The sequence below is a fragment of the Pongo abelii genome, chromosome 21, assembly GCF_028885655.2.
Source record: "Pongo abelii isolate AG06213 chromosome 21, NHGRI_mPonAbe1-v2.0_pri, whole genome shotgun sequence".
Classification (NCBI taxonomy): domain Eukaryota; kingdom Metazoa; phylum Chordata; class Mammalia; order Primates; family Hominidae; genus Pongo; species Pongo abelii.
In genome coordinates this window covers 54,160,078-54,185,414 of record NC_072006.2, presented here as the reverse complement: position 1 = coordinate 54,185,414, position 25,337 = coordinate 54,160,078, and the positions used below count along the sequence as shown (strand labels likewise).

Genomic DNA, 25,337 nt, shown 5'->3' with positions numbered 1-25,337 from the left:
CTATTTGACATTTTCAAAGAAAATTAATTTCCAGTTTTCTAAATGTGAAAAGTAAGATGGCAGAAAACGAAAATCATCTGAGTGTGGTTATCATACTCTGGGAACTGAAAGGTCCCCAAAATCATATCTGATATCCAACAGTGTACATGTTTTTTAAACTTTGAAAAGTGACATCCTAAATTTCACTGTTTAATTAAAAAATCCTTGAGTTAGAGTGTTTCTCAAGCAAAAACTAAGCAAAAAATCCTCCTTTAAGCAAAATCTTCATCTAAAATTGGCCCCCTTAAAAAGCAGGAGAAACTGGCTAGAGACAGAAGTTATCAGGAATAATTTTAACCCTGCATGCCCATCACATTAAAAGGATATTAATGCAGAAATTAAGCCAGTGAGAGTGCCGAGCGCTGCAGAGCCAAAGAACATTTTGAGGAAGTAGTCAAGGGCTTGTAAAAATGTTTGCCACCCACTGACATCTGACATATTTTTTCTTGTTAAACCTTCAGCTGTGCTAGGAAATGAAAGAAAACAGAAAGAAATTAAAATGTTATATACACAAAGTTCTCAGAAATTAACTTAAAACTTATTTCTTGCTTATTCTCTCATTCATTCATTCATACCATCATTCAGTCAGCCAAACGTTTATTGTTCACCTACTTTGTCCCAGGTACTGTTATTTTCTGGGGTTCAGAGATGAGAGCAAAGTTGCTGCCCTTAAGGAGCTCCTCCCCTCAGGCTAATGAGGGAGAAAAACAAGATGAACACTAATGACAATCTGCAGGAAGGGTAGAGGGCTGTAGAAAAGCAGGGTGGGTAGGTAACTAACTCAGACTGGCCGGGCTCAAGGAAGGTGCTTGAGAAAATGTGGGCTGATGCCGGGCTTGGTGGCTCACACCTGTAACCCCAGAACTTTGAGAGGCCAAGGTGACCGGATCACTTGAGGGCAGGAGTTCAGACCAGCCTGGTCAACATGGTGAAACCCCGTCTCTACTAAAAATACAAAAACTATCCGGGTGTGGTGGCACACGCCTGTAATCCCAGCTACTCGGGAGGCTGAGGCAGGAGAATCGCTTGAACCCAGGAGGCAGAGGTTGCAGTGAGCCAAGATCGCACCACTACACTCCAGCCTGGGCAACAGAGCAAGACTCTGTCTCAAAAAAATAAAAAATAAAAAAGGCGGGGGGCTGGGTTTAGATTTGGGATAAAGATGACTTGCCCAGGTGAAGAAATGGGGGAAGGCACCCAGTGAGGGTACAGCATCTGCAAAGGAAGAGAGCCCATGCATATGCAACCCACTGTAGGAACGTTCAAGTACCGAGATTAGTGCAGCTAAAACGCAGCGGTGGGGTGGGGGTGGGACAGTGGCAGGAGGCAAGGTGAGAGTAGTGGCAGAGGGACAGCAAAGAGCCCGGAAAAGGTGATGGTATTTCAGCTTGAAGGCCTGGGGAGTTGATAGGAAGGATTTCAGTACAGAAATCCTGTGATAAAACCTGAAATTGAGGCTATGGCAAGAAGTCAGATTAGAATGGAGCTACCCAAAGAAGAAATGTCCGAGGTTTCAGGCTGAGAGGGAGGATTTAGGAGACATTAAGGAGGAAGAAATGAAAGAACTTTCCTTTTACTGTAACAGAACAAAGTAAAATGTCAGATGTTATTAAATTCAATTGTTGGTTTTGTCCTTAAAGGTAAAACCATTACACCATGAACATCGAGTTATTCTCATTAAATATCCTCCTGTCTCTCAAATCCATCCCCTTCTCTCCCTCCCCTACTGCCCTTTACTCCCAGGGATAAGTCTCACTGATCTCCTTCTAGACATCCTTGTCTTCCTACAGACCAATCCCGTTCTCCACTCAGTGGCCTAGATGATCCCCCTCTTTTTGTTTTTGAGACAGGGTCTCACTCTGTCACCCAGGCAGAAGTGCAGTGGCGTGATCTCAGCTCACTGCAACCTCTGCTTCCCAAGGCTCATGTGATCCTCCCACCTCAGCCCCAGAGTAGCTGAGACCACAAGCACACATCACCACACCCAGCTAGTTTTTGTATTTTCTGTAGAGATGGGATTTCACCATATTGCCCAGGCTGGTCTCAAACTCCTGGGCTCAAGCGATTCGCCTGCCTCGACATCCCAAAGTGCTAGAAATACAGGCCCTAACTGATCCTTTTCAAAGGCACACGTGATCAGGTTACCAGCCTGTTCAAAACTCACAGTTTCCCGACGTCATCAGGAAGCCCAGTCTTAGTTTGACCTGGTTCCTGCCTGCCATACCTCTCTGACCTTACCTCCTCCTCCCCAAATCTAAACATCTGGGCCACGCTGTCACTGGCACCTCCCAGGTGGTCACCATTCACCTTTCCCTGCCCCAGCTAACTCCCTTATTCATCCCTCAGAACCCAGGGTCAGTGCCACTCCCTCAGGCACACCTGCCCTGATCCCTTCACACAGGCCTGCCCATTTAAAGGTTGTCATGGTGCCTGACTTCTCCTTCACAGCATGGGAAACTGCAGTGCCTCATTCCATGAGGATGAAGCCTGTGTCCATCTTGTTCACTGCCTTATGTCCAGGGCTTAAAGCAGAGCCTCCCACACAAAAGACAGTCCATATCTTTTTGTTGACTCAGTAAATGAAACAAAGAATAGTCAACAGTAATATTCAGCTTCATCAATCACCATGTCATGAATCGGTATCGTTTTATTATTATTATTATTATTTTTGAGACGGAGTCTCGCTCTGTTGCTCAGGCTGGAGTGCAGTGGTGCGATCTCGGCTCACTGCAACCTCTGTCTCCAGGGTTCAAGCAAGTCTCCTGTGTCAGCCTCCCAAGTAGCTGGGATTACAGATGCGCACCACCGTGCCCAGCTAATTTTTTTTTTGTATTTTTAGTAGAGACGGGGTTTCACCATGTTATCCAGGCTGGTATGGAACTCCTACCCTCAAGTGATCCACCTGCCTTGGCCTCCCAAAGTGCTGGGATTACAGACAGGAACCACCATGCCAGGCCCCAGGATTGGTATCATTTTAAAGCAGAATAAGATGAAAAGGTAGCTTGGTCAAATAACCTCAGAAAGCCTTCTGAGGAAATTCACAGCCCAAAATAACATAATAAAGGTCTGAGAAGTCTTGCAAAAAAGAAATCTAACTTTCTTCACGTGAAAGCTTTGCAGACTCATCTGAACACACAATCTCCCCAATCCCCCTTCTTTCTAGCAGATCACAGGTTAACATCCCACCTTGAGGAATGTGGCAGCCAACAAGGGCTCATATTGGAAAAATGCTTTTGAAGGCCATGATCACCCACAGTTCCCAAAAACGGATCTGCAGGCCACACACATACAGTGCCCAGCCTCAGCCCACACCACTACCACAGCAGGTACCCAGGCTGGTTTCACTGCTTTCTTTTTATACGGAGTAGCCTGAGGCCAAAAGAGAGTGAGTCACTGGGTAAGGTCACACAAAGGGTTAACAGCAGATCCAGGGCTGGGGCAATGGTTTCTGAACTCCAGGCAATGAAAGTAGAATTTGGACTCTTTCTGGCCTGGTAATTTTCTACATTTTGTTTCTTAAGGTCATGTTTCTCCTACCTTAAAGAATAAAAGGGAGTATTGCTTCAGGGTCCATTTCATGAGCTTAAGCTGTTGCTGGAGAAAACAAAAGGTTTCCTCTACAGCAGTGACTTTAAGAACACCTATCATAGCAACAAATCAAAGCTGAAAATGAATTCAAGTTACTGAAGAAACAGAAGACACTTGCTTTCTGGCATTCATGAAGGTAACAACATCAAAAAGGGGGTAATTCATTTACATATTCAGTTGCAAAGATAAATGTATCAGCTCACTTTGGAGATGATCGTTTATGAAGTATACCTCTGCAAAACCAGATATGATTCTGATAACCAAGGAAAGGTGACAACAGCTCCCAGGAGCATATTTTTCTTTTGTACTAAAAAAAAAAAAAAAAAAAAAGGTGGAGGGGGAGGCGGAGGTAAGTCTGACATGCCCCTTTTCTCTATCTTCTGTCTGAAAATGAGCCTCCCAGGCCTGGCTCACAAGACATTCCTTCTGAGAAGCCTTCCTCATATCCTTCATGGTCTGGTCATTGAGCCCCCTCATGCTTAAGGCACCATGTTCACTTCTCTACGGGCATCTTTTGCCCATCACGGACCGAGTTTGTCAAATCCACCTGGCTCTCAGCAGTGTCTGGCACACAGAGGTCCCTCACCAAATGCTGATGGCAGATGACCAGCCGTAGCTGGAGAGTTCGTGAGGCTGATTCTCAAGCCAGCTTGGGTCTCAGCAGTGGCAGAGCTGCTGGTGGAGGAAGAGGCTGGAAACTATATACGCATGCTCCACAGATCCAACCGTGGTCTCAGCAGTAGCAGTGCTGCGGGTGGAGGAGGAAACTGGAAACTATACATGCATGCTCCACAGATCCAACCGTGGGAACTGTTACCACAGGCGATCTTGGTTTCTTTTCTTTCTTTTTTTTTTTTGAGAGAGTCTTGCTCTGTCGCTCTGGCTGGAGTGCAGTGGTGTGATCTCGGCTCACTACAACCTCCGCCTCCCAGGTTCAAGCAATTCTCCTGCCTCAGCCTGCCAAGTAGATGGGATTACAGGGACCTACCACCATGCCGGGCTAATTTTCATATTTTTAGTAGATAGAGGGTTTCACCATGTTGGCAAGGCTGGTCTCAAACTCCTGACCTCAGGTGATCCTCCCGCCTTGGCCTTCCAAAGTGCTGGGATTACAGGCGTGAGCCACCATGCCCGGCCCCATCTTGGGTTTCCAAAGCACTTTTCCAGTAAGAACCTCTGGCTACCGACAATGACTCCATCATTTCCCATCTTAAATAGAAAAAGTCTGCTATCTTTGGCTTTTATAATAGAGAGAACTGGAAAAGCTCAGGAAAGATCCTACCTCTGAAAAATTATTTTTCTTTAAAAAAATCAGAGACAAAGCAATTGAGTTTAGCTCCCAATGCATAAAAATAACTCATGATGTCACCTCCAAGTTAGGCAAAATTCCTTGTCACAAATGTTCAATATGTGTAGCCAGGATACGAGATAAAAGTAAAAACCGGAACGCTAGGCAGCTTTCAGAGTAGATCTTAAGTAAGAAAAAATATTGCCATCGGATTTTTTAAAGGTCTTGTGGCATGATGTTTGATAATATCCTAATAAAGCTATAGAAATTTCTGCCAAGAGAAACATGAAAAAGCCAATAGTAGGAAATTGGTTAAGTAGATCATAGTAAACCCAGAAAAAGGAATACTCCGTAACCAGTAAAATTATGTTCCAGAAGACTGTTTTATCAATTGTGTTCAATGGAAAATAGAATACAATATTTGGGGTATAAGCCTATTTAAATAAAATGTATATATATTTACACCAAATTATCAACCATAATTATCTCTAGGTAGTAGCAATGTGTGTGATATTTCTCTCTTTTTTGCTTGTGTATTTCCTAAATTTTATAAGAATATATGTACTACATTTAGAATAACAAAAATACTTTAAAGTTTGGTTGTTTTTTAAGGCCTGTTGAGCACCTCTTGCCATCAGGCAGTATTTGGTAAGCAGTATTTGGTAAGCTCCTCCTGCAAAGGAAGGGCAAAAACAGGGCAAAAACTGGGCAAATGTGGTGAAAACAACAACTAGGGGCAGGGAAAGAAAAGGAAAGGATGTCACATTACCCGATGCTGGATGCTTTTCTCGTAGTATCTTTTTGTTTGTTTTTTTGACACAGAGTCTCACTCTGACGCCCAGGCTGGAATGCAGTGATGTGAGTTTGGCTCACTTCAACCTCCGCCTCCCAGGTTCAAGCGATTCTCCTGCCTCAGCCTCTCGAGTAGCTGGGATTACAGGCGTGCGCCACCATGCCTGGCTAATCTTTGTATTTTTAGTAGATATGGGATTTCACCATGTTGGCCAGGCCAGGTCTTGAATTCCTGGCCTCACGTGATCCATCTGCCTCAGCCTCCCAAAGTGATGGGATTACAGGCGTGAGCCACCGCGCCCAGCCCTGTAGTACCTTATTTAACTATTCAGTCCTCAAATCTAGTCCTAGGCTGAGGCATTTTATTCCAACATAAGAATTCTGAATACAGTCTATAAAAAAACCTCTAAGAAAATGCCAGCTACCACAGAGTGGTTATGCTTTAGCAAAGGCAGTAAGTCAGTATTCAGGTAAATGGAAATTCTATTATCTAACAGAACACAGACTGGCCTCTAAGATTCTCTTAGCTCATTTTTGATACATTATCCAGGGCTCTTTCCTCCACTTGCTTTGGAGTTTTTTGGGGGGAGGTGGGAGAATGAGGTCTTGCTATGTTGTCCAGACTGGTCTCAAACATCTGTGTTTTGGCAAAATTCTTTGGGTTTCTTGCCTGCCAGTTAATGACCACCATAAAATGCAGAGTTCAAGGAAATATCCCTGCATCAGAAAAATATATTTGAGATTACCTTAAATGCATTTCCTTTTCCCAGTGATTTTGTTTTGTTTTGTTTTTGAGACAGGGTCTCGCTCTGTTGCCCAGGTTGGAGTGCAATGCCTCCATCATAGCTCACTGCATCCCTAGTAGCTAGGAATACAGGCACGTGATATGACACCCAGCTAAATTTTTTTTTGAGATGGAGTCTCGCTCTGTCACCAGGCTGGAATCCAGTGGTGTGATCTTGGCTCACTGCAACCTCCACCTCCCAGGTTCAAGTGATTCTCCTGCCTCAGCCTCCGGAGTAGCTGGGATTACAGGCACCCGCCACCATGCTCAGCTAATGTTTGTATTTTTAGTAGAGACAGGGTTTCACCATGTTCGCCAGGCTGGTCTTGAACTCCTGACCTCGGGTGATCCACCTGCCTTGGCCTTCCAAAGTGCTGGGATTACAGGACTGAGCCACTGTGCCTGGCCCCCAATGACTTCTTGACATTTTATTATTCATCTTTAACTTCTCAGATCCCATCAATCAGGGCAGTAATACCGATAAATATTTGAAAACAAATTGCAGTTTCCAAAGTAGCGTTTACACAATAGCATCTTAAGGCAGGGCGTCTATCAGCATTCCTACCTCATTTTAAAGCTGTGAAAAGGAAGGTGACAGGCATCAGCTAGTGGGGCCTCTGTCTATTGCTTTTGTCGCCAATAATGTTGCCCAAACACTGACCCCTGAACAGGCCGCTTCATCATAATGGGGAACTTATTAAAAACCCATGGTCTTGGGACTCACCCCAGACCAAATGAACCAGAAGCTCTGAGGGTGGGGCCTAGGAATGTCACACTTAATAAGCACCCTCAGTGATGTTGACAAGCTGGGCTCAGAAACCACTACTAAAAGGTAGGTTGAAAAAGGTGGGCAAAGCCAGGAGCAATGGCTTACACCTGTAATCCCAGCACTTTGGGAGGCTGAGGTGGGCAAATTGCTTGAGCCCAGGGGTTCAAGACAAGCCTGGGCAACATGGCGAAACCCTGTCTCTATAAAAACTTTTTAAAAAATTAGCTGGGCGTGATGGCACATGCCTGTAAGTCCCAGCTACTCAGGAGGCTGAGGTGGGAGGATCACCTGAACACAGGAGGTTGAGGCTGCGGTGAGCTGTGATGGAGCCACTACACGCCAGCTTGGGTGACAGAGCGAGACCCTGTCTCAAAAAAAAAAAGGTGGACTCTCCTCTTTTAACCACCCCTGGAACCTGACTATATTCTTGCAGCACATCAAGGCTTGTCAGGACAGAAATATAGAGAAAGATAGTGGGTGAACTGATCACCCAGAGGACAAGGAACTGTACACATGCTGTGTGGAAATATCTGCCCCTTTGTTATAAGGACCTTTAGTTCTGTCACATGAAAAAAGTCTGTTCTCTGACCCCGTACTTACTTGGTCAGAACAATGGAGACTGCATCGTTGAGAATACTTTCTCCAAAGACCAGCATGTTGAGCACGGGGTCCACATGAAGTGCATTGAAAATAGCAATAGTGGCCACTGGATCAACAGCAGATATTAGGGAGCCAAACGCAAAACTGTAAGAGACAGAGGGAAGAGGAGATTCTGTAATGTGTGTCACTTGGTCCACATATTAAAGCATTAAAGTCAAAGGCCATATTTAACAGAAAGCAATACTACACACTAGAGCTGAAGTAACTATAGAAGGTAGCGTATTTTTTCCCCACTTATCTGCTGTTGACATTGTGGGTGGAGTGTGAAAGGCCCACTCTAAACTGAGTTGTTAGGAATGGCCTGGTTTTCCACTGTCAGCACGGAGACTTGACTTTGACCAATGATGGAAGGGAGACTTTTGCTTAGATATATTTATTATACACCGCCCAGTTCCACGGGTCAGAGCGGCTGGAGCCAAATGGCCCATGAGCTTCTGCATGTGAACTCTGCCCTGCCCCTTGCCACCAGCCCTTGGAGCACCATCTGTGACCAACCCCAGCCTGCACTCAGATTTGCAAGATCTAAGAAAGTGTCAAAAACCAGCAGCAACTCCAGTGTGCTTTGGGGGTGAGTGGCGTGGACAGCCGAGAGAAACACTGAGGCCATCTCCCAACTGGGCCAGTGACCTCACTGACAGTCCCCGTGAAGATCTTATCACCCCCAGCAGATATGTGCTGATTGTCTAACATGTTTCAGGAATGGAGGCTACCACGGTCGGCACTGTTCTAAGCACTTCACATACGGTGACTCAACAATCCAGACAGTGACTGTATGAGACTGCTACTACTGCCCCGATGACAGAGGAGAAAACCGAGGGACAACGGGATGATGAAGTAACTTGTCCAAGGTCACTCAGCTAACAAGTAGCAGAGCCAGGCTATCTGCCAGAGTCGGTACTCCTACCCCCAACAGTAGATACAGCAATACCCAGAGATGAAGGCAAATTCAGACAATAGCACGTGTGACCCAGGAAATCAATTGAGGTGATGTGGGAAGGTGGGGTGGAGGTGTGGGTGTGGGAGCCACTTAGATGGGGCAGTCTGGAGAGGCCTCTCTGAAGGGATGACACATGTAAGCAAAGAAGCAGCTGGCCAGGCCAAGAGCTGCAGGCAGAGGCGACAGCAAGCGACTCCTGCGGTGGGAGCAAGCCTGCTGCCTGAGGAACAGAAGGAAGGTGCATGTGGTGGTGGGGGTGGGGCGAGTGGCAGGAGCCATAAGAGGCTGGCGAGGGAGGCAGGACCAGCTCCCTCAAGGGGCCTCATGGGCCACGTGAGCCTGGACAATTCACTCTCCCTGCCCTTTGGTGATTTTCCCACAAGCCTCTGGGCCATGCCTGGTGCAACTTTCTTTCCAGGGCAGCAGAATGGTGGGTCTGCCCCCTTCCACAACACCAGCCAAAACATGGAGCCCCAATGGCCAGCCTGTGTCAGTCATCAGCCAGAGACGACTGCCCTGAGCTTCCCACCCTCACCAAGCCTGGGTCTAGGGGGAAAAGGATGCTCAGCTGAGCAGCCTTCGATGGGTGATCTTTTGGCTGCAGGGTCAGGGAGAGGAGAGCTGACTGAGGAAACGCCTGGCTGCCTTGCCAGGTACAGATCTCTTCAGAAGTCAATCATTTGGCCTCTGGTTTCCATGGTAGCTGCCTGTGAATGTGATTCATGTGCATTAACCCAGAGCGCCTCTGGATCCCAGGCTGAGGATTCAGTTCCCAGACTTCGCCTGTCCTCACAGAGGTCATCACAGGCCTGTGAGCTCCAAGGGAGTGGATGCTGAATTTTCATCATGGGTGAATTCGCAGGGTCTGTACTGGGCATGGCCCAGAGACACTTGCAGAAGGCAAGCAGGCAGGCAGGTGGGAAGAAGACAGGGAAGGAAGAAAGGGAAGGTAACTCCACTAAACAACTGCCCATCTGGGAGATCCTATTTTGTTGGTAGCTGGTCCCCAGGCCCTTGCACCACAACCCAGACAGAGCTTCTGGTCGCTCTTTTATTCTCACTCTCATCAACCACAGCCACATCACCAGAGGCCGTGAAGGAAGGAGGATGATGTCTAAAAAGTGTATCCTGGGCCAGGCACAGTGGCTCACGTCTGTAATCCCAACACTTTAGGAGGCTGAGGTGGGAGGATGGCTTGAGCTCAGGAGTTCAGGACCAGCCTGGGCAATATAGAGAGAACCCTATCTCCACACACACAAAAATTAGCTGGAAGTGGTGCCGCATACCTGCAGTCCGAGCTACTCGGGAGGCTGAGGCAGGAGGACAGCTTGAGCTCAGGAGTTTGAGGCTACAGCGAGCTGTGATCATGCCACTATACTCCAGCCTCAGTGAAGTACAGGCCCACCACAAGCTCCCAAGTTCCCTGTCCTGTGCCTCTCCTACCCCTGCAGGATACACTTTTTATATTTTAAAAATTTGTTTATGGGTATTCACTTCACAATGCTTCACCTTTTTTGTATGTTTAAAATTTTTCATAATAAAAGGTTGGGGCAACGTCCATCTTACATAAGTTGATTGATGTCTCATGTGTCCCTAAAATGTATAAAACCAAACTGTGCTCTGATCATCTTGGGTACATGTCGTCAGGACCTCCTGAGGCTGTCACGGGTGTGCGTGCTGAACCTTGGCAAAATAAACTTTCTAAATTAACTGAAAAAAACAAAACAAACAAACAAACAAAAGGCTGGGGGAAATGCTTTGTATAAATCATGTTACACATTTAGTTTGCTTGGGAATCTAAATTGAGGCAGAGTATTTCTGACAGCGAAGATGAAAAGTCTGAAATACAAACTGCTGAATCATTGAGAGGTCTGTATGGAAAGACGGTTATTTCACCTGGCTGTCAGCTGTTCCACTTCACATCTTTAGGACCTCGCCTTTTAAATGCCAGAAGTTCAACTTAAAAATGTATTTTCTTTATCCCATAGCCCCAAAAGATAGCAACATTAACAAAATGAAAAAGAAATGAACTGAGGCAGCGAAATAATTCAGGATCTCTAAGAGTGAAATCTCTCTCCAGCAAGATATCACTAGAACAAAACAAAACATGTGCAACGAAGTTATTTTTATGTTTTCTACAGTGCAGAGGTTGCGAAAAGTCTGTGGTCCCCTCTCATGTTTGGTCTGCATGGTGTTTGTGAAAAATTGAGCAAGTTGTCAACATTGAAAAACTGGAAAATTCTCTATAAAAATCTAGAAACCTAGCCTCTTTTTGAAAAAAAAGTATTTAAAATAGCCACCAATTCTGGGCCCAGATTTCCACATGGTAATCATGAGTTGGCGCTGAGAAGTGGCTGTCCCTTCATACACGGTGTGTTCTCCCACTGGCCGCTGCCCCACGTCTAGACTCACAGCTGGCCAGCTTCCCTTTCTTAAGTGCTCTGCCAGGCCCTGCGGCTGTGTGGGTTTGCGACCCCAGAGCAGTCCCTATCCGTGGGATCGTCACTTTCTAACAGTAAAGGAAGCTTCTGCACACGGAGAGGAAAACACTACCCGGCTCTAAGTCAGTGTGTCTACAGGGCAATTCTTTTCCTGTCCTCCACCTGAACATCCCAACCACTGATTCAATTCAACTTCACAGGAAGTTATCCAGCATTGTCTGTATCTCTAACCAGTTGCCCCCAAAACAAGTGGAAGGTTTGAATACTGTGATACCTTCCTTTACAGGGCATTTCTTTTTATTTGCAAAATACCTACCAAACACAGGACATCAGTTCCGCTTTATTTCCAGCTCCCATGGAATAGGACTACTTGTTTATGTATCAAAACTGTCTTACAACAAAAGCTCCAAAATTGTCCTGGGCTGGGGTGGGTGGTGAGTGGAGGTAGAAATAGAATTGGATTTGTTATCAGAGACACAGTTCCCATGAAAAGGGTTCCCAGATTCTAGTCCCAAGTTGCTAAACTGCTGCTAAATCCTGAAAGCTCTGACTGGCCCCATGGCAAGGATCTGGGGACGAACATGTGACCCTGCTGCCCAGCTCCCCAGCCATGTCACAAGACCAACTGCAGACACACTGAGCAAGGCTGTCTGCTCTCAGAGGGGGGAACCCAGACTATGCTCAGCATGGGCACTTTTTCAGCACTAGATCTGGTACCTTCTGAGAGACAACTGCCTCAACCTAGTGAGGTTGCTTCTCACTATGCAATTCTGGGAAATCCTGGATGGGGCTCATGGGAAGTGCTCACGGGAGTGGCTTCAGATGGAGGGGCTTTCTATAATATCCACAATAGAGGTCTTGGCCCTGCTTCCCCCACCGCAGGCTTGGTGGGAATCCCAGAGGAAAGTTTCTCCGTCACTCCCCCTCTCCATCTCTAATCTGTCAAGAAGACTTTTTGTTACGGCGACTGAAAAGTCTTGGAAATAAGAAGAAGACAATGGTACAGTGTACGCGTGCACATGGGCAGGGTAGTTAGCTGAGCAGAGTTACTCCCTCCCAAGCTTAAACTAAATCATTCCAATCAGCAATGCCCCACTAGGGATCTTCAAAAGTCTTTAGGATAGTTTTGATTCATTTCAGAGATACAAATTAACTCAGAGTAGATTCTATGGCAGAAATCCTTACCAAAAATAAATACACAGAGAGAGAATAGAACAGTACCACACCCAGGAAGCAATGTGGAGAAACATTTCCCCTGTCTGAAAAGCAGTCGCATGGGTGTTACAGTATGAAGGATTTACCTGTCTGTCATGTTGAGTTTAGAGATTACATCAGCCTGTAAAATAAAACATACAAACACACAGACACACACAAAAAAAACCCTGGAGAACAGCCAAGAAGATTTAAATGTCCATTAGTGCTTTATTAAAACCAATAAGGACATTCATCTTCAGTTCCCAACCACTTGAAAAATAAAGAAGGCTCCTAAGCCTTAGTTGAAACATGCATTCCACCAGCATGCAACGAGAGTATGGAAAAGAATGCTACATTCTTCAAGCCCAATTAACTGTAGTTTCCTTAAGTCTATTCTTACTTAATACTAGAAGCTGAGCAATGAAGAAAGCTGCATGACAGACAGATTCATTCTGGTGCCATCAAAGCTGCAATATAGGTGAAAATCCGATGGAATGGGCTTTGGCTATTGAGTGAAGAAAGCAGCTGACGTGTTAAAGAAATCTGCCCATCACTCAGATACCTGACCCTCAACTTAATTTTCAGAACTGGGACAGGCAAACTTTCTGCAACTGACAATAAAGGAAAAGAATGTGACATGCATGGACATGCATAATACAAAACTACGGATACTACCTTCCTAGGGATGTTTGGTCTAAATTAATTTGAAGTCTAATGTAGAGACCACCCAACTGATGCCACTGGGAAGTGGTTTAGCAATTGTGGAAAATCCAGAGTATCTAATTCTACAGGTAGACAACTTAGAATTGAGTGAACAGATTCAGAATCACTTTTGATTTTATTATTTCTCCAATGCCAGCAGAAAAGCACATCTTTGATTTTTTAAATGCAAATTTTTATCAAAAAACAGCATTCAACCCCAATTCAGTCTACCTGACAACACAACTGTTTGAAGTTCTTGATGGCATATATTTGGCTTCATTTTTAGGTATTCTAATCTAAGACAGTATTGGTTTGCAAATAAAATCAAACACTTTGGGGGGGATTATGGAAAAGATTTACTCAATTCCAGATACCAAAGGTCTTGGAGGACACTTTGAAACAATTTAGCATGCCTCTACTGTGCCTCATATGAAGCTAGGATTTCCTTCCAGAAGGAATTTACCTTAAGGGTGAAACCCAGGCCCCACAAAGTGGCCCCATTTCACCTTCCCACCTCCCTGCACTAGCTCTGAGAATGTAAGACTTTCAAAGTGTTTCAAAGATGATTTTCTTACCTGACCCAGAAAATAAATTCCTCCACCTACTACAAAAGCGGAGATTGCCGTCCCAAAAACAGCAAACAGGGTGATGGAACCAATATTTTGAAAGAAGTTACCCTGTTTGAAAGAGCAGAAATCAGGGAAATGATTAGAAAAGCCATTCCTGTCAGTGAAGGCATAGCCTGCACACCTGGCCCTCCGTGCAGACTTGATTCTCTGTAAAAGGCACCACTGCCCGTCCTGTGTGGCAAGCTGGGAGCCTGGGAGTCTTCCTGCACCCCCGCATTTACTGCCGTGTCCCGTCACTCACACCATCTTTCATCTGGAACACTGCACAGCTTCGCACAAGTCTCCTCAACCCCCCAGGGCCCCTTACCCTCCACCCTCCCGTCTTTCCAGAATGATCTTCCCAAAAGACAAATCTGATTGTGCTGCCTTCACCTGGACCCCTACTTCCACTTAAAATGCAGCTAGCCCCCACCCTGAATGACTCGACTCCTGGGGAGGCCTCTGGGCTCATGTGGCACCATGCTCGCCTTTGTTCTCTGGGTTCCAGTCCCACTGGTGGCTTCGAGCAGGTTGTACTCCCTCTTTGCTTGTTAAGCTTTCATCATCCCAAGATCTCAGGACATTTCAACTCTTCCCAGATCCTAGTCTGTGCTCTCAGTGCACAGTCACCCTCTCTTGTAGCGGTTGACAAGACTGCAATTTTGCACTTATTTATGTAACTGATGTCTTACTTTCCCATGAGGCTGCAGGCTCATTCTGGGCAATGACCACATCTGCTTTTGCACAACACAGTCCCCGACATAATGCCCGTCAGATGGAGGATGCCCAACAGAGAGGCACTGAAGGAATTAACTGTGTTTCACATCCAAAGTCCACACTATTAGGATACCAAGATACACTATCAGATATTCCTTTTTCCTGGCCAGGTCTTTTAAACAATTTTACTTCACTCTATTAGTATCATCATTATGTCAGATAAAATGTTTCTATCTATACTTCACAGTGTTTAAGATAAAATATTCAAGTCCAACCAGCATGGTAGCATCTTTCAAATTTCCATAAAATTAAGGAAATTAAGCTATTTATTATAACCCTATGGATTCCACTTAGGAGCTACCAAGAGTCTTTGATCACCCCCGATTGTGGTTGTGAACAAGAATCTTGTTTTTAGCTCAGAAATCGCCAAACCATGGACATCAAGACCTGCTATTTTAAAGCCCACTTGTGAAAGAGTGTCCTCAGCTGAACACTGACTGCCCCACTAAGCCAACCTCCTAGAAGCTGCAATTTTGACTTGGCTGCCTAAAATCTGACATTCAATTCCTTTGTTTGGCATATCAATCTTTACTGCACAAAGATTTTTAAAACACAATGATTTGGTTTTTCAAAACAAAGGGCTTTCAATCTATGAGGTGCTCTTTGCAAATCGCTGTTTTCTTTTGTTATTTAAAAAACAGATTAGGCTGGGCTCCGTGGCTCAAACCTGTAATCCCAGCACTTTGGGAGGCCAAGGCAGGTGGATCACCTAAGGTCAGGAGTTCGAGACCAACCTGACCAACATGGAGAAACCCCATCTCTACTAAAAATACAAAATTAGCCGGTGTGGTTATGGGCGCCTGTAATCCCAGCTACTCGGGAGGCTGAGGCGGGAGAATCGCTTGAACCCAGGGGGCCGAGGTTGCAGTGAGCCGAGATCGCAGTGAGCCGAGATCGTGCCATTGCACTCCAGCCTGGGCAACAAGAGCAAAACTCCATCTCAAATTAAAAAAAAAAAAAAACAGATTAATCAGTTTTGACCTGTTTGCAGAGATCTAATGTTGATATAATTTATGTATTTGTTTAATATTAATCTGGATCCTGAACATTTACCCAAATTAAAGTTACCATAATACAAGAACTTTCCTCTGCTACTTAAAGCAAATTTATCTGTTTCTCTCTGACATAATTAACATCCTGTGATTTGCGTAATATTTGCAATTCAAAGAACCAGTTGCTGCCTAGCTAATGCATATCAACTGATGATAATCTTACTGAAATCTGTATTCTAAGTCCAAATTTACATTAGCAAATATCACAATATTAAAATAAAATATTCAAACTTGACTTCCTATTGTCTTTGGGGGAGGGCAGAAAGTGGACAGAAGTTTCAGAATTAGCATTTCATAATCCTATCAGTCCCTTTCATATAAATTGTCACATTTTCTGCTGGAAAGTCATCTTCAACAAAATGTTTTTCTAAAAAACTATTACTTTCCTCAAATTTTGAACAAGTTTCTCTCCCTTCCCTCTAAAAAAAAAAAAAAACAGAAAATAAAAACTTTACATGCTCTAATATACAAAATGTCATGTTTTTAAGTCAAAGTCAATTTCCTCAGCCTGTTCTGAAATATTTTCATATCTGCTTACAGTTAAGATTTGTTTACAAAGTAGTGAAAGGAAAGACATGGTGACCTTCAACTTACGTTTCCTTGTTAAAAATTATCTGATGTCAGTAACAGTTTGTAAGACTTGGGAATATTTTTTACATCAAACTTCCTTTTCACTTTTTCTTTGGATAGATGCACAATAAAATAATAACTTTAAAAAAACATCTGGGCTGAACATCTCAATATGCTTTTGTTTTAGTACAGGAAAATTAAAGACTTAATTTCTATGTTTTTACCAAACATTTCTAGACAAATCTAACTCATTTTTTAAAATTATGTATTTATTTATTTTATACCATGTCAACAACAAATTAAGTTTATTTTTATTTATTTTTGAGACAAAGTCTCTCTCTATCACTCAGGCTGGAGTGCAGTGGTGTGATCTCAGCTCACTGCAAGCTCCACCTCCCGAGTTCAAGCTATTCTCATGATTCTCATGCTTCAGCCTCCAGAGTAGCTGGGATTACAGGCACGCACCATCACGACCGGATAATTTTTGTATGTTTAGTAGAGATGGGGTTTCGCCATGTTGGCCAGACTGGTCTTGAACTCCTGGCCTCAAGTGATCCACCCACCTCAGCCTCTCAAAGTGCTGGGATTATAGGCATGAGCCACTGGGCCCGACCATATTAAGTTTAATAAATTATTATTACTACTACTGGTGGTAATATTGTTATTAATAATAAATGACATTTTTATTATTAATAACAAGCAGCAGCGCTCCATTTATTTAGTGTGGTGGGTGGTGCTTTGCCTACTTTCTTTCACATTAGATGAATTGTTCTTTCATCTAATGTGACTCTCAAAGCACCCTGGGAGGTAGGGTTTTGGAGTTTTTGGTTTCTACTTTACGAAAAAGGAACCTGTAGGGGGCAGTGCATGATTAGATCTGTGTTGTGTCTCTGGCTTTCCTCTCTCCAAGGGCTGGCCTAAACTTTCCAATCTTCACATTTTTTTTAAAAATCACATTCACAAAATAGCTGCTGTATTATTAATACTAGTATTTTAAGTTGAATCACTTTATTTTAAAACTTAAATACGTTTATGTTTAAAGAAAACTCACAGACAAGGAAAAAACCATGCACGCACACAAGCAGGCTTAAAAGTGAGAAGCTCCTGCTCAGGCAGAAAGACTCACAGTAGGGGACGAGTGTGGTGGCTCATGCCTGTAATCCCAGCACTTTGGGAGGCCAAGGTGGGTGGATCACTTGAGGTCAGGAGTTCGAGACCAGCCTGGTCAACATGGTAAAACCCCGTCTCTACTAAAATGACAAAAATTAGCCAGGCATGGTGGCGTGTGCCTGTAATCCCAGCTACTCAGGAAGCTGAGGCAGAAGAATCACTTGAACCCACAAGGTGGAGGTTGCAGTGAGCCGAGATCATGCCACTGCACTCCAGCCTGGGTGACAGAGTGAGACTCCATCTCAAAAAAACAAAACAAAACAAAACAAAAAAAACACCTCACACTGGGAGTTGCAAGGCAATGGCCGTCAAGGGCCAAGCCAAAGCAGAGAAGTGGGTAGGGGCCAGTGCCACTGCTCGCCAAGGCAGGGAGGCAAGAATGGGCTGGCAACTGTGGGACTAGGCAGGGAAGGATGGGGCTCCAGTCTGGGAAGGAGAAGCTGGACCAGGGAGTGGGCGAGGAGCGATAGAGGTTGAGGGATGAAAGGGAATATCAAGCTGGGGTCGGAGGCCAGGGGAGGGCACCGAGAGGGAGACATGGAAGGATGGATGGGCCTGAGAAGGTTAGAAAGACCCCAGTGGGGGAGCTGAAAGAAACAACAGTCCTGGGGCACATGTCCCCGTCGTCCCAGGACACAGTCTATCCTCTTTACATCTATCAGTCTGTGTCCAGGAAGACGAGTCAATGCATCATCTGTGAGCCACTTAACATCACTTCAGCCATCTTCCGGGGGAAGCACCCATTTATGGCAAACACTGGCTCAGTGAGCCACACTGCCTGAAACCATTAAAGCAGCCAATTCATCATGTCTGCTCCCCTCCAGAAGTCAGGCACTGCAGTCCAACTTCCACTGAGCACAACCAGGAAGGAGCAGAGCTGCTGCTGCTGCTGCTAAATTACACCCAAGCTTTTAAGGAACTTGCCTTACAAACATGAGAAACTGCCCAGACCAAAGCACCAACGTGTGCCTGAGTCTCACCTTGTGTAATGAATATCCAGACTCAAAGATAATAGGGGGAAGCAGGAGGAGGAAAAACATGTTTGGACGAAACATTTCTTCTTCCTGTAAATAGAAAATGGGTATCTTAAGAGGCATGGAATTTGTGTAATTAAGAAATAAGTTAATCAATAAAGAGCCAAAATAATTATTCTCTCAGGGCCTGGCCTAGTGGAAACATATAATGTTTAAATAACTACCTGATAATAAAATCAAGCAGAATGACAGATTCCTCCACCAACAAAAAAATGAAACTGTATTTTATTATTTTTATCATTATTATTATTATTACTATTTTGAGACAGAGTCTTGCTCTGTTGCCCAGGCTGAAGTACAGTGGTGCAATCACAGCTCCCTGCAGCCTCAACCTCCTGGGCTCAAGTGATCCTCTCACTTCAGCCTCCTGAGTAGCTGGGACTACATGTGCGTGCTACCATGCCGGGTTAATTTTTTTTTTTTTTTTAAGATACAGGGTCCCGCTATGTTGCCCAGGCTGGTCTCAAATTCCTAGGCTCAAGCAATCCTCCCACCTCAGCTTCCCAAAATGCTGGGATTACAGGCATGAGCCACCATGCCTGGCCAAGACAAGGATTTTAAAGGTGATCAGTGAAAAGAGACAGCACAACAAACTACTTCCAAACACACATACACAGTAGTATGTTTTTTATTCCTTAGTACAGAAAGAAAATTAATCTGAATACAGAAAATTTCAATTCTGGTTGCAGACTTTCAAAAACAACTCCACAAATTGGAATCCTCCAGGAAAAAGGTAATGGCAAGCCCTAAAACAATCCACTCAGAGGAACAGTAAATCCTATATATGATTAAAATAGCTCTGCCTTCTTTCCGCTTATCACAGACAACTCTGCCATTTTCCAAAGTCTGATGTGATAAAACAGTCCACACTGGATGCTCTTTCGACTTGAGACTTGGCTACAAAGACAGCCCCTTACCATGTGTCTTGCTATAAAAGAATACCTGAGGCTGGGTAATTTACAAAGGAAAGACATTTATTTGGCTCATGATTCTGCTGTCTGGAAAAGTTCAACACTGGGTATCTGATAAGAACCTTAGGCTGCTTTCACTCATGGGGGAAGAGAAGGGGAGCCAGAGTGTGCAGAGATCCATGGCAAGAGAGGAAGAAACAGGGGCGGGGATGGGACCAGGCTGTTTCTAACAACCAGCTGTATAGGGAACGAACAGAGCAACAACTCATTCACCTACCTCCCCCAGGAAGGGCATCAGTCTATCCATGAGGGTCCACCCCCGTGACCCAAACACTTCCAACACTGGAATCAAATTTCAACTTGAGGTTTGGGGAGACAAATGCCCAAACCATAGCACCATGCTTCCAGATTTGATTATTAAGTGCCACTATGAAAGGTGTTTCTAGAATATAGCCATCTTTGGAAGGATGAAACAATAACAATTTCATTTTCTATATTATTAATATATCTCTCTAGTTGTTGGTAGAATTTTGGGGAAATATATATTGGTCCTCAAGCCCAAAATGGTTATGTGTAACACACAGTCTATTTAAAAATGCAAAATCAGGCCCTTTTTCATATGAATATTTTCCCATGTCACAATTTTGATAGTCTGATTTCTTGTCAAAATGCCTATTCCAAAGAATGCCTAAATGTATTCTTACAAATGTACACCTGTTACCATAAAGACTAAAAGAAATTCAAAATAGGCTCAAAATAGAAGCAAATGATGACTTCTGAAATGCCTTATTAAGTCTTAATATAGCAGCATGTACAACAAGCTCATGATTCAGACTGGGACTGTGTGAAAAAAAGGAGCTGAGCTCTGTGTTTTACAGAGCAACCTATTCTCAGGATCTGTGCAGCAGGACCACTATATACAGCCTTTTGGAGGTACAAAAACTACCCCCCCCCACCCCAGGAAAAAGGAGAATCTACCTATAGTGGGGTTATATAGTGTCCCCCAACCCCAATCACAATTCATGTCCACCAGGAACCTCAGAGTGTGGCCTTATTTGGAAATAGGGTCTCTGCAGATCTAATGAAGGTAAGGATCTAGATGACCTTACACTGGATAAGGGAAGGCCAAAGGCAGCAAACATTGACTTGTAGAGACAGAACAAGGCACACAGAGATGTGGAGAAGAAGGCCATGTGAGCACAGAGACAAAGATAGGAGTGATGCGGCCACAAGCCAAGGAAAACCGGGGTCACCAGAAGCTGGAAGATGCAATGAAGAATTCTTTTCTAGAGTCTTTGGGAGGGAACCTGGTCCTGTTGATACCTTGACTTCTCACTTCTGGCCTCCAGAATTGTGAGAAAACAAATCTCTGTTGTTTTAGGCCACTTAGTTTGTGGTAATTTGTTACTGCAGCCCTTATGGACACACTGCCTTTCAGGGAAATAGCGTTATAGTTCCTTTTGGCAATGGCTCCCTCAAAATGCCCTGAGGTGATTTTAGGTGGCACTTGAGCAGTGTGTGTCAAATACCACTGACCTCATGGATTGAGAGAGTCAGCCCCTTTTGATTATTTCTTCAGGCCCAAATAAATCCAAGACATCTTAGGATGGCAATACCGCTTCTAAGGGCTCTCTCCAACGTGCTGATCTCCCTCGACAGAGAGCAGACTTGACCTCTGATGCTTCAGCAGGCATCTGTACTACTTCATTTTTATCATGTTTACAAAACAATATTAGTTTCTGAATTGAAACAGTACTGTAATGTTGCCTTGAAAATAAACATGGCCAGGTGCGGTGGCTCATGCCTGTAATCCCAGCACTTTTGGAGGCCAAGGTGGATGGATCATGAGGTCAGGAGTTCGAGACCAGCCTGGCCAATTTGGTGAAACCCCGTCTCTACTAAAAATACAAAAATTAGCTGGGCGTGGTGGCAGGCACCTGCAATTCTAGCTACTCAGGAGGTTGAGGCAGGAGAACTGCTTGAACCTGGGAGGCAGAGGTTGCAGTAAGCTGAGACCACGCCATTGCACTCCAGCCTGGATAACATAGTGAGACTCTGTCTGCTCCCCACCACCCCCAAGCAAAAAAAAAAAAAAATATATATATATATATATATATATATATATAGGCCACGTGGCTCAATCCTGTAATCCTAACACTTTGGAAGGCCAAAGTGGGAGGATCACTTGAGCTCAGGAGCTCGAGAACAGCCTGGGTAGCATAGTGACATCGTGTCTCTACAAAAAATTTTTTTAAAAATTAGCCACACCCAGGTGCAGTGGCTCACACCTGTACTCCTGGCACTTTGGGAGGACAAGGTGGGTGGATTACTTGAGGTCAGGAGTTTGAGACCAGCCTGGCTAACATGGTGAGACCCTATCTCTACTAAAAATACAAAAATTAGCTGGGCATGGTGGCACATGCTTGTTCTCCTGCCCAGCTACTCAGGAGGCTGAGACAGGAGAATCACTTGAGCCCGGGAGGCAGAGGTTGCAGTAAGCCGAGATCGTGCCACTGCACTCTAGCCCGGACAACCGAGCAAGACTCTGTCTCAAAAAAAGAAAATAAGAAATAAATAAATTATATATATACATATATATAATTAAAAAGCAAGTTAATAGAAAAATATTAAGCACATGATAATACAGGTAGAAGGCAGACCCAGCAGGTCAGTTTGGAATCAGAACTTCAGGGAAAGAAACCACCAGCTCCTGTTTTTCTGACTTCCCACTGCTCCCTGCACAGCTGGTTTCCAGACAGGTATCCTGCTTCTCACTCTGACTCTCCACAAATGCAGGCTCCTCCAGGAAGCCTGCCCCAACTTTTTTTTTTTTTAGAGACAGGGTCTTGCTCTGTTGCCCAGGCTGGACTGCAGTGGTGCAATTATAACTCACTGCAGCCTCAAACTCCTGGGCTCAAGCGATCCTCCTGCCTCAGCCTCCCAAGTAGCTGGGACTACAGGTGCGTGCCACCACGTCCAGCTAATTTTTCGTATTTTTAGAAGAGATGAGGTTTCACCATGTTGGCCAGGCTGGTCTCAAACTCCTGACCTCAGATGATCCATGCGACTCGGCCTCTCAAAGTTCTGGGATTACAGGCATAAGCCACCGCACCCACCCAAAATCTAACAATTTTTAATTGTTTTAAAGTCAATTCAAATTTTGATCTTTTTTTTTTTTTTTTGTATTTTTTTAGAGACGGAGTTTCACCATGTTGCCCAGGCTGGTCTCGAGCTCCTGAGCTCAGGTGATCCACCCACCTTGGCCTCCCAAAATGCTGGGATTATAGGCGTGAGCCACCAACGCCCAGCCTTGATCAAATGATTTTTAAATCAGATCAAACAAAATGGGTTAGTGGGCAAAATCTACAAATCAGGCTATATTCAGCCTAGGAGTAGAAAAAGGCTCTTCAGTCATGACCCACTCTTGGGTGGTTAAATGTAACCAAGTAGCAGGAAGGCAGAGATCCCACATGCAATGTGCTCCAGTGGGGCCTCCCCAGCAGAGGTGTGTCTTATCACTCTCCAGAGCTCAATATACATTTTGAAAATTTATTTAGTATACAAAATATTTCATTACTACTATTTATAACAGCCTCAAATTGTGTTTTACGTTAGTCTATAAGGTTTGTCTTGCTAATTTTACACTCTACAGTTTCACAGGTATGGTGGAGAAAACACTGCATATTCAGGCCAGAGGGTTTGGACACAAGACTCCACTCGGCTGCTTTCTTTCTAGCTCTGTGACATTGAATACATCCCAATCTCCCTGAGTGTCACTCTTTTCATCTGTAAAAACGAGGTGATGATATTACAATACCCAGACAATCCACCTCACATGACTGTCATGAGGATAATACGAGCTACAATATATAAAGCACTGTGTCTCACAGTACTGGACAAGTATGTTTTATTATCCTCAGTTGTCAGAATGGAATTGGGAGCAATAAACAGTATTTAATGTTTAATGCTAATTAGAGAATTTTCCTGCCTAAAAAAGTAGTTAGTCTAGGATTACAAAAATGTAAGTATAATAACAAAAAAAAATGACATTGGCGCCCATGTTCACTTGAAACAGCATGAGACTTATGCTTCTGCAAAAACTCAGATGTAAAGGCATCAACCTGTATCTAATAAAAAAATTAAAAAGTAATGGGATATATAATATAATAATATAAATAACTCCACTGATAGCCAAGTAATTACAAAAAAGCCAGCATAATGATCAATGTTACTAAAATTAAAAACAACCAAAGGGCAAACCTACCTTCCAATTCGCCAGTTTTTTAAACTCTATAATTTTTATAACTGCTCCCATGAGAATACCTACAAGAGAAAATGTAAACTTTAACATAAATTTAAGATATGAGAAAGATTACTCAAATTTAAGACATGACACAGCCTCGGGAGGTCCTGACGACATGTGCCCAAGGTGGCTGGGGCACAGCTTCATTTTGTACATTTTAGGGAGACATGAGACATCTATCACATGAATTTCTCGCTCACATCTCAGGCAAACACACTAAAATGAAACACAAAAGTCAGGCTGTGGGGGAGGAAAAGTATTTTAAAGCAAGACCCATGGACACTCTGCCTGGTGAAGATTTACCGCCTGTCATTTTTACCATATCCACCCATTTACAATGTGAAATGCAGAGTTTACAAGCTAAGTTTGCCATGTACTGTTTATTTCCATCATTTTCAAAAAAGAATCCATGATCACTTTCTCAGACCCAAATAGCAGTTCCATGTAGAATATTTAGTTAGAAAAACACAAATGCTGAAAATTACCTAAAGTAAAAGTTCTGTGAAATTCCTGGAAGAAAACAGACCATCTAAGTTCAGGCATGTTTCCATAAAGCTGACAGGCTCATCACTCTCACAAAGCGGCTACCAAAAATAATTCTCAAAGAAGCAGCATGGGCACAGTTTATGACTGCTCTGCTACTCCCTAGATAAATGACTCTTAACCCTCTGTTGGTTCACCAGAATCACCATGGGAACTTTTTATAAAATAAAGACGCCCAAGTAGAACGCCAGACCTACTATCACAATCTCGGGTAGGAGGTGACACAAAGCAAGCCTGCAGGCCATTCCATGGATGCTTCAAAACGAAGACTTCACTTTCCCATGGAGGAAGGCGCTTTCGCCATCAACGAGAAGATGGAAGCACAGCTTACTGGGTGGGCAGGAGACAATACCAGAACACGGAAGTTGAGCGGGAAAAGGACAGGCACTAACACTACCACAGGGTGGGGTAGTTTCAGGTGAAAAGGGGAGATAAGTTCATTTTCACTTTATAGACCTCCATGCTATTTGAATTGTTATACAGTATTAAAAAATAATAAAATTATTTTGAAAAAGAGGAAGGACCCAAGACAAAATAAAGCTGAGCTATAAAAGCAGTCAATGAATACACATTCCCTTGCCAGGGGGCATGGAGCATGGATTCTAACCCATCTCCTGCTACAGTTCCCCAACAGCTGCCATGTTCTTATTTTTTCAGGTTGTAATTACATTTTAAGGAGCTTTTACATGTTTTATTGGCCAAATAGTATGTGGATACTATGTAAAATGTCATAAATAAGACAAAAGCCCCTTTAGATCATACCCCACTTCCACCTCCATCTTCGTTCTCTCTCTTCCTGGCCCAAGGTAACAAACTATCTTGGAAAGTTTGGGAAATACTGTATCAGGCCCTTCTCTATCCTCTTACATATATATATATTTAACTGAACAGTACCAGGGTGTGTTTGTGTGTGTATGTGTAAGTGTATGTATGCATGGCACACCTGAGTGTATTTATTTATATAAAATTTATGGTAGTATAATGTATCATCCTACTACTTGCTATTTTGCTCAACATTAAGTCTTAGAGATCTAGTCAGGGATTATTATGTATAGATTTGCTTCATTCCTTTTAATAGCTGGGCAGCAGAGTATAAAAATGCCACACAGAACCAACCAGGTGTGGTGGCTCAAGCCTGTAGTCCCAGCAGGTTAGGAGGCTGAGGTGGGCGGATC

At 43.9% G+C, this 25,337-nt stretch overlaps 1 protein-coding gene across 4 annotated transcripts in view; it reads right to left on the bottom strand.

The window, feature by feature from the left end:
* The window catches only part of SLC9A8 (solute carrier family 9 member A8), a 78,935-nt gene that overhangs the window by 28,649 nt on the left and 24,949 nt on the right, over positions 1–25,337 (bottom strand). For all 4 annotated transcript variants that reach the window (XM_002830409.6, XM_063720659.1, XM_054542319.2 and 1 more), the window contains exons 4-9: positions 23,581–23,639; positions 18,352–18,435; positions 13,770–13,871; positions 12,600–12,634; positions 7,861–8,004; positions 367–505 (exon numbers count right to left, since the gene is read on the bottom strand). In XM_002830409.6, coding sequence (XP_002830455.2) covers positions 367–505; positions 7,861–8,004; positions 12,600–12,634; positions 13,770–13,871; positions 18,352–18,435; positions 23,581–23,639 — 563 coding nt within the window. The remainder of the gene's footprint in view (positions 1–366; positions 506–7,860; positions 8,005–12,599; positions 12,635–13,769; positions 13,872–18,351; positions 18,436–23,580; positions 23,640–25,337) is intronic.